A 9,049-nucleotide genomic window follows, 5' to 3' on the forward strand; every position below is an offset into this window, starting at 1 on the left:
TCAATAAAAAGTTCTGTTTGAAAGGATGTACTAGAATTATTATGATATATTATCAGTATGTCAGTGGTCTAAAATGGTCTTACAATGGTGCCGACAATATTATCGTTTATCGCAATAATTTCCAGGAACATTTATCGTCCAACAAAATTATTTATCGTGACAGGCCTATATGTGTGTATATATATATACACACATAAACATATATACACATACGTATACATATACAGGGCACACACAGGGCAGTCCAGAATTTGTACAGTTACCATGCTCTAGATTTACTCCACTGGGTTGAAACTGGTAATATTTTCGAAAATCAAAACAGAAACAAGGTCAATCCAAAGTACAGACAACATTGGTCAATTTCCTTTAGTTGATCAGAAGCTATTTGTTAATTTCTTGATTGGTTGTACAACTGAAAAATAACAATCAGCAACTAACTAACAAGCTGATTAGTGGCTGCATTTTAAAACATTGGCATTGTTGAAGGGAACCTGTGAACAAAGAATTGCATGGCCAATTATAGTTTCACTGGAATCGTAGAGCATGAGCCCTTTAAAATTAATTTAAGGACGACACATTCGGTGCCGAGAGTGTAGAAAATGTGATATTTCAGTTGTTTCTGACATTTAAGAGCCCAAAACGAATCATAAATGTATTTGAAGACAGCCAGCAGATTACTTGATAAGGAAAAAAAAGTTGCAGGCCAATCTTTTACACTCAAATGATTGAATAAATAGAGTTGCTTTACCATTATTTATTTCTCTGCACTTATACGGTATGCGGTTATGGTACATGGATGACCCTAACCAAACAACTCCCAATGTCACTGCAGATCCAACGTAACAAAATACATAAAGAGCTGATGAGCTTTACTAATACCAACCTGTGTCTGCAGCCCTTCTTATGTCCAAGATGCACCCTGGCCTCGAACAGGGATTTGACCGAGAAGAGCTCTGACACACGAAAGAAGTCAGGCTTCTTGAGTGGCAGGGTCATTATCCTTTCTGTATGTAGGAGAAATGACACTGCTTAAAGTCCAACATAAAACAAATCCAACTTGCACACACCTGACCTGATGGTTTAGCATTTGTTAGATTACCTGAAGCATCCTCAACTTGTAGTTGAGGTGATTTGACAGCTGCCTCGGTGCCGTAGAAATGACCAGAAGCGGGGTATCCGATTTTAACAGCTCTGGACTGTCGTAGCGCCCAAAGCCCTTGAGATAAAACACAAATATCAGTCAAAGAAAACGATATAAGTTAACTTGTGACAAGCGAGTAGTGCTAGCTACGGAGCTTGCTAACGTAACGGACGTTAGCTGTGATGCTAATGTGCCCGTTAGCATTACAAGCAGAACAACGCTACAGCATGTTTATTGTTTGTGATACTCCCACATTATTCAGTTTATAACATTACTTTGTCGGATAGTAAACTATGCTTCCATACCTTTCGTAAGTGCCCGGGCAGCCATGCTTGCTTGAGTACCACGGAAGGTCAGCAAACTGCGACTGCGTGTTTGTAGTTCGGGGACTGCCGTAAAGTCCGTCTGTCGTGAACGCTCTATGCATTAAACTACATCACCCATGACGGCAAATCATTGTCTTTACGTTTAAACTTTATTGAAAAAGAAATACAACACAACTGACAACAACGGCATCGTGTTATTTGGCTTTAAAAGATATACACAATATAAATCAACGTTACTTTGAAGAAATAACTAATTGAACACGTCTGGCAATAAAGATGACATATCAAAACAAACAATAACAGCAGTAGTATGTTTCATGTCATCTATTTGGTGCAGGAAAATAATAATAATAATAATAAGGTAATATCAATAGGCTACCTTAAAACTAATTATTTTATAAGCAACGTAAAAACTGAAGATGTACTGCCAAAACTCAAGAAAAAGGATGCCCTCTGTTGGCTAAATAAACAACAAATTAACTTCCAAATCTGATTACATATTTTGGAAAAACCTTATTAATATTTGATTAGGAAGATGACAAAGATGTTTCTTTTGAAATCCAACCAAAACAATGCCACCTGCCTTCAACATCAAGTCTAACACCAAATCTTCGAACGCCTAATGAAGTGTAAAACAATTATTCAGCAACCCACATATTGCGACATGCATGCCTCAAATGCAAAGGTATGTTTTATTTTGTTACGCTGTGGTGGCTGGATGCTTCACTGTTCCTGAAAAAGATGAAAATCGTCCAAAATGAATGGGTTTTTATTTGAATGTGATTAGTCACTGTGGAAAGAAACATATAGGTCTAACCACACACACATACCTGTCGACAGAAATGAACTGAAGCTTTCTCTTGACACATTCCACTGCCTTTCTGTACACAGGAGCACAGCTGTAAGAAGGAACCCCCTGCAACATATTGCAATAATTCTCACTTTGGATACTGACTACTTTTAACTCACATCTAATGAAAATAATAACACAAAAACACCCAAAGATTGCCGTTGCCATAGCTGAAGAATCTGAGCTTTTATGTTGCTAAATATCTGGTTTCAGGTCAAAAGATACAGCGTGTAGAAAGTAGAAACCTAAGCTACAGCTAACATTGGGGTTTCTATGTAATTGTACCTTCTTGCGTGTGCGTGTAAGGAACCCCGTGTCGAACATCCTGACTCTATCCTCCGTGGTTAGAGCTATGCAAGGTCTGAAGGTGATGCCAGGGTCAATAGCACTGGACAAAGACCTGGGCAAAGAGCAGGATACACATCAGACAAATTCCCAGTAATGACTTAATGCTCTATTAATCCATCACAAACTCCATCTTCAAGCAAGTTAACATAGTGTGTCAATTCAAATTGTAGGGGTTCAATGAACCTCGATGAGCGTTACAGTGATGCAATTAGAGTTATTATACATTATTAATGTAGCTCGGATTCCAATCTTTATTACACAGATGCACTTAGAAGACACAGCAACATTTAGTTTTCTGAAAGAGTAAAAGAAAAAAAGAAACAGATCTTACAAAATATTTACAAAACCTGGCAATGCACAGCATGTTCAGTAACTTCTTTTGTTTGATAAACAAAAATAAATAACCCTTTTCACATAGGAAATTCAAGAAAACGTCAACATGACAAAGAAATTAACACACTAAATATCAATATAATCAACCAGAGAGAAATAACCATGTGGCTTCTGGAAAAACGCTTGAGTCATAGAGGTCATAAATCCAAGACTGTCATTGTGGCTTTTATATGATCAATACGTTTTAATCTGAGTTTAAACCATAAAAGGGCACTATGAAATACAAATGTTGAGAAGATGTGGTTTAAGGTTTCTACAGTAGTTAAGAGAGGAAACATGATTGTTCCACTCCAAATGTTATTATAGATTTTTTCTACAAAAGGTGCCTGTCAAGGGGTCAAGGGTATAATCTGTTTTTAAAGTGTACCCTGGCTATTTCCCTTATGTGCAAAAGTTAGAAAGGCTATTCTCAATCTATGGGTGAGAGGACATTGGGTCTGCATTCTGCAAGTGGCCTCCTAGTTTCCATTAGCCATTTATTTATCAACTGATTCATCTTTACTTATCAGAACTTCTCAGAGACCCATGTGATGTTCAAAACCTAAAGTAATGCAATTTACTCTGACAAAGAAAAATGTGTTTTGCATGCAAATCTATTTTATGCTTCATTTTTTACCAATCAAGTAATGAAACCAAACTGTGTCGTTTTTTGATGAACCACACTCCAAAACATGAATTAATTGAACACTGTAATTTAGTTTTTTCTTATGGCTTTTATTGAGATACCCCTGATGAAGGCAATGATGGAAAACATATTACAATAACATCAACAATACTTTTTAACTTTTGCACATGAAATGACTTAAAGTAAGCCCATAAGTTATATTGGGTAAGATTTTGTGATGACAGCATGTATTTTCTGATTACCATTACTATTTTAGTTTTCTCTGTGGCAAATTTAAAAAGATACATCCACATTTGAAGCATTTGGTCTTAACCCTAAATCTTTATTTATTCTTTGTACGTAAAACGTGAAAAGTATTTAGCATGATGCTGTTTTTTTCTCCAAGAAAGCCTTTTGATAATCGTACTACTTATTCAGTCTGCCTTCAGTTTGAACATTTAACTGTATTGCTTTCCAAAGGTTTGCTGATATGAAATAACAAAAAAAGTTGCCATGGTGGTGCCATTGCGTTACAAAGCCATATAAATGTACAAACACATATAAAAAGAAAGCCTGTTTCATCTTATCATATTAACAAACATTCCCTTCCATCCCATACATGAATGAGCTTGACCATAACCTATACTATATGTATAAGCATGTCACAATTGAGAAGCTCATTTTAAATAGAATTCATGATGCTATGGGACATAGAGGCCAAAGGAAATACTTACGAATCGGAATAGCCCTGCTTCTGCCCTGGATTTCTGGTGTTGCCTGACTCACAATCTGCCTCGTCTATAAATTCTTCCTCTCTCCTCTCTAGATGTTCTTCTTTATCGTCTATCTCCATACTCTGACTTTCTCTCTTCATCTCACGTAGCAAGTCCACTTTCTCATTTCCCTCGCTTCTTTCCCTGCTTCGAACCTGGACATGGTTGGTCCTATTAGACTCCAGTTCAACAAACACACTCTTGTCTTTAGATATGTGCACCATACTCTCTGTCTCTCCTTCTATAGGGAACTGAGACCTCTGTGTAAAGGACACTCTTGGATGCTGCCTGGCAGTTGACAAAAGACTCAAACCAGGAGATCTGAACGTGGCCTTTACATTTGTCTCTGTGGAGCAGGCCAAAGGAGCTCTGCTGGTCCTTGCAGAGGACCAAACAGTGCCTGGAGTTTGTGATTTGGGCCCCTCGCTTTGATAAGCGGGAGATGCTGATGAAGTTTCGCTGATTTTAGAAGATGTGATATGGAATGGAGTTCGACTAGGCATCCTAGAGTCAGTAATGGGAAGTCCGAAGCTCTGGCGCCACTTGTTTGCCTCAGAGCGAGAATGAGCAATGTTAGGACTCAACACAGGCCTAACCTTCGCAATCTGTGGGGTGACATTGTGGAAGATACCTTTTCCAAAGGTAGGCCTCATTTGCTCAGTTCTAGCCACCCCTGCCCCGTCTGCTGGCTCCAAAGCAGTCGGGCCGCAGGAGAGACGCGATTGTGCGCCGACAGCAGATATGTCTGGCATCAAACCCTGTGGTGTAGGAAGAGGCTGACTCCAGAAAGGAGATTGTCCCGGACTTGGAATTTCAGCCTGCTGATTTTCCTGTTTAATGTCTCTCTCTTGAAGTGGGGCACAAACCGCCGTAGTACCGTTTCTTGATAGATCTTCATCTTTACTTTTCTCCGTGGTTGATACTTTCGCCTTTTCAGCCAGAAACCTTCTGATCTCTAGCTCGATGCTATCGTCGCTGTCCACTGAACTGCTGTCTTCCTTTGTCTCAACAGCAGTCTGTGTAATGTACGGCAACAGAGTGGCTTGAACACCAGCTGTCAATTCACCTTGTTTGTGTTGTGAAATTCTGTTTTTACTTAATCCAGACTTATCTTTCACCTCAACTTTTCTCTTTTCTACTTTTTTCAGAACTTTTATGGAAATAGGATCCATTTTTAACTTTTTGGTCTCTAAAGTATTTCCTAGCAATGGTTCTCCATCCGTTAGGCTCAGCCTTGATTTCCGCTTAAGATCTCGCTTTTTCTTTGTCTTCTTCTTTGTCTTGAGCAGGTCTTTTATAGCCGTGTCTAGGTCTTCATCACTGTCAAGCGAGCTGCTTTTGTCTCCACTCTGCTCCGTCTTCATTAGTCTAGACATTTGGTGTGTTTGACTACACTGGGAAAACAATAATGGGCTGGATTCTATTCCACGCTCAGGTGAAGCTTTAGTGGCTGTTTCTTCAACATTGTCATCTGTCTTTGGAGGGCTGGAAATGCTCAGGTTTGCCTCTCTTTGTTTTCTTCTCTGAGTCAAAGACAATTTTAGGGATTTCTTTTGAGTTGCAACTGGTTCTTCTTTCGCTGTCTCTGGCTCATTGATACTTTGAGGCTCTTGAGTCTTAGCAGTGGGCGGTTGTTTGAGCATTTGGGCCTTCTGCTCAAGAAAGTTCTTGATTTCTTGCTCTATCCCATCTTCACTATCAATGGAGCTGCCATCACTTTCTTCATCCGGGCAGTTGCCAGGAGGGGATGATTGCACAGAAGATTCGGTGGGGGTGCAACTGCTATGGCCAACACTATGATGGAAGACTTCAGGCATGACAGTTTTTGAAATGTCCAGTATCGCCTCAGCACACATGAGCTCTGCAGTAGTATTAATTTTCGAAGGGGACGTAGTAAGTTGCTCCTTAAAACCTTCAACTTGAAACAAAAGCAATTCATTTCCTTTACCCTTCGAGCTCCCGGAGAGTGTATTCTTGGGTATGAAAACGGATGAAGAAGGAGTTTGAACAGATTTGACTTCTTTCTCTGCTACGGTCTTCTTCTTTCTCAGTCTTTTTTTCTTCAGTTTTTCAGTGCTCGTACTTCCAACAGCATGCAGTAAAGACTTAGTAAAGTGCTTTGGCTTGTGCAAGAATGGATTAAGGACACTCTTATCTTTGAGTTGCTCAAGCTGGTAAGAGCGAATAGCTTCTTCAATCCCATCATCGCTAGTTGAGTCAGACTCTTCTTTTAATGCATGTGGAATGAAGGGTTCTGGTTTGTCCTGTTGCTCCTTTTTCTCCAACTGGTATCTTTGAATGGCTTCCTCGATGCCATCATCACTACTGGAATCATTTGAGTCTTCCTCCACTTTAACTTTGACCGGGCATTTTGCTTTGTTGAAGAGGTTGATTGTTTTCGAGGGGAACTTCATTGGCTCTGGGGGCATGACTAAACTTTTGGTTGTTGAACTTTTATTGAAATCAAATGTATTAGCTGTGTTTTCATTTGGGGAAATTTTGTTTTTGATATACTTTTTTATAGGTATAACAGCTGGTGATGTGGGAGTCTCAGCTTTGACACTTTTTGGGAACTGGCTGCTGGCAATCAAAAATGTATTGGTGTCAGAGTTCTGTTTGGAAACCTCAGGAAAAGGAGGGCTTTTCCTGGGAATGTTGGATGATTCGAGAAAGGTGAAGCATGGTTCTGCCTTGCGTTTGTGATCATCCTTTTCCTTCAAATATTCCAGTATTGCCTCCTCAATTCCTCTGTCTACAGAACTATCGCTGTCAGAGTCACTCCTCTCGTGGTTGATTGGGGAGGAAGCATCTGCCTGTTGGTTCTCAGTGGGACTTTTAGTTTTGGACTCAGCCCCCACATAAGAACCCATCGCAACCTTGCACACTTGGGGATGAACTTCCTGTCCTGGTGGTACGTTTCCCTCGATCTCGTCGCCCATCTCGAGTGAGGTCTGGGTGCTCCTAAGGCTCTCTATGATCATCTGGACCTTATCTGAGATAGGTGTGCCTCTGGTGGACAACTCTGGGTCAGAGTCATTGAAGCAGACTGGAAGGCTATAGCCTCCAGGTGGGCCACATGTTCTCCATTCTGTTTGCCTCGCTGCGACAGGAGGGACATTCATCAAGTACATTCTAGTGGAGGGGGGGTGAGGTCCTCGACCATTGGAGTGCAGTTGCCTCCAATCAATCACATCGTTCAATCTGAGGAGAGAACAGAAATAGAGAAGCAATGACAAGCCCGTCAGACTACATTCAGTATTTCCAAAAATGTCTTAAAGACAACATAAGATGAAATGTGTTAAACAATTGTCGTCATTCTGGCAGAAATATGAAGGAAAATTAGAATTAATTAAAATAAATCCAATCATAACTTTCAGTAGATAGATTTTTGATACCCAATGTCCATTATTCAAAAGGTCTGCATACAGAGGCAACATTGGGCTTCCCTTATGGCTTCAAGCATGTAAAGTAAAGAGAAATAAACACATTTGTATGTATTGCTTGGCAGGTATAATGGGAAACACTGTGGATCACTCATGCTTACAATTTTGTATAAATCTTACACAATACATCTTGTGTAAGGTAGGAGTAGGAAGTTAAGGGTTGTTGTAGCTTGGTCAAGCATTTATTACAAAGCACTAACAATGTCAGAGGGAGAGTAACGGCTGTACTTTAATACAAAGATGCCCTCTAATTAATGTATCAATCACTTTAAATTGGGCTGTCAGTCGATTCAAATATTTAATCGCATGATTGTCCATAGTTAAATCGCAAATTAATCGCACATTTTTTGTCTGTTCTAAATGTACCTTAGAGGGATATTTTTCATACGCTTATTATATGAGTGGAGAATAGGTAGACCCTCCAGAAAAACACGGGCAAAAATCCTTGATTATGCGGGCTAAAATCCTTGATTATGCGATTAAACATGCGGGGGTTTTATGTGATTTTATGCGGTGAAATTGCGGGAAGTTGCGAAATATGCGGAAAGTTGCGAAATATGCTAAATATGCGGGGAAAAAGAATAACAATTTTTTTAAATATTGGGCCGTCTTATTTATTCTCTCTCACACACAACCTGCACCTAACGTTAAACCCCTTTACTATTCAATTAAACACATCAATGTTTTTTATTGTAAGGGCAACTGGGCTATTTTATCTCACACACACACTTTCTTTCGCTCATTCCGTTAATTACTGCGTTCGTTATCTGCCAGCTTATCTTTAAGAACTTTGGAGAAAAAAAAGGGGTCAGCTTCGGTTTCTTGTAGCCCTCGAAAAGGTTTTGGGATTGATGCCTTGGTGAACGTGAGTTGTTTGGCTTTCTTGTCGCAGCAGCAGAAAGCATTTTCGAAATGTTTGAATTAGGGATGCACCGATACACAATTCACTTCCGATCCGATTCCGATAACTAATTTTGGATATCTGCCGATACCGATTACATTCCGATATCTTCTATACGGTCTTATCTTTCCAAATTCATTACCACCACTGTATGATGGACCAAAGTATAATGACAGGGAGCACTGTAAGTTAGAGTGTAGGGCCTACTACACCTCCAAAAAAGCCCTTCATTTATGAGGACATACATGATCATCATCTTTAACTGTTAAC

General features: G+C 39.7%; 1 protein-coding gene across 4 annotated transcripts; it reads right to left on the minus strand.

Moving 5' to 3' along the window:
• Positions 1–231: 231 nt before the first annotated feature.
• On the minus strand, positions 232–7,648 carry ppp1r26 (protein phosphatase 1, regulatory subunit 26). Of its 4 annotated transcripts, none has more exons than XM_010784651.1 (6): positions 4,397–7,648; positions 2,603–2,717; positions 2,298–2,348; positions 1,447–2,199; positions 1,100–1,216; positions 232–1,004 (listed from the first exon to the last, which is right to left on the minus strand). In XM_010784651.1, exons 1-4 carry the CDS (start codon positions 7,564–7,566, stop codon positions 2,191–2,193), a joined length of 3,345 nt encoding a protein of 1,114 aa, XP_010782953.1. In that variant the 5' UTR covers positions 7,567–7,648; the 3' UTR covers positions 232–1,004; positions 1,100–1,216; positions 1,447–2,190. The 4 variants fall into 4 exon arrangements, with proteins under 4 accessions (XP_010782953.1, XP_010782951.1, XP_010782952.1 ...); XM_010784649.1 differs by having other exon boundaries at positions 2,298–2,383; XM_010784650.1 differs by lacking the exons at positions 232–1,004; positions 1,100–1,216; positions 1,447–2,199 and having other exon boundaries at positions 2,217–2,348.
• Between the last annotated feature and the right edge of the window lie 1,401 nt (positions 7,649–9,049).

The sequence above is a fragment of the Notothenia coriiceps genome, unplaced genomic scaffold (assembly GCF_000735185.1).
Source record: "Notothenia coriiceps isolate Sejong01 unplaced genomic scaffold, NC01 NC01_scaffold00026424, whole genome shotgun sequence".
In the NCBI taxonomy this organism is placed as follows: Eukaryota; Metazoa; Chordata; class Actinopteri; order Perciformes; family Nototheniidae; genus Notothenia; species Notothenia coriiceps.

What these genes read in the sequence shown, in the direction of transcription:
- ppp1r26 (XM_010784648.1), bottom strand. Translation starts at nt 7,566, where the DNA reads ATGTACTTGATGAATGTCCCTCCTGTCGCAGCGAGGCAAACAGAATGG. An exon ending in AAGCAGGGCTATTCCGATTC is followed by an intron (nt 2,718 to 4,396) that starts GTAAGTATTTCC and finishes CTCTTTGCCCAG; the next exon opens with GTCTTTGTCCAGTGCTATTG. An exon ending in TTACACGCACACGCAAGAAG is followed by an intron (nt 2,384 to 2,602) that starts GTACAATTACAT and finishes AATATGTTGCAG; the next exon opens with GGGGTTCCTTCTTACAGCTG.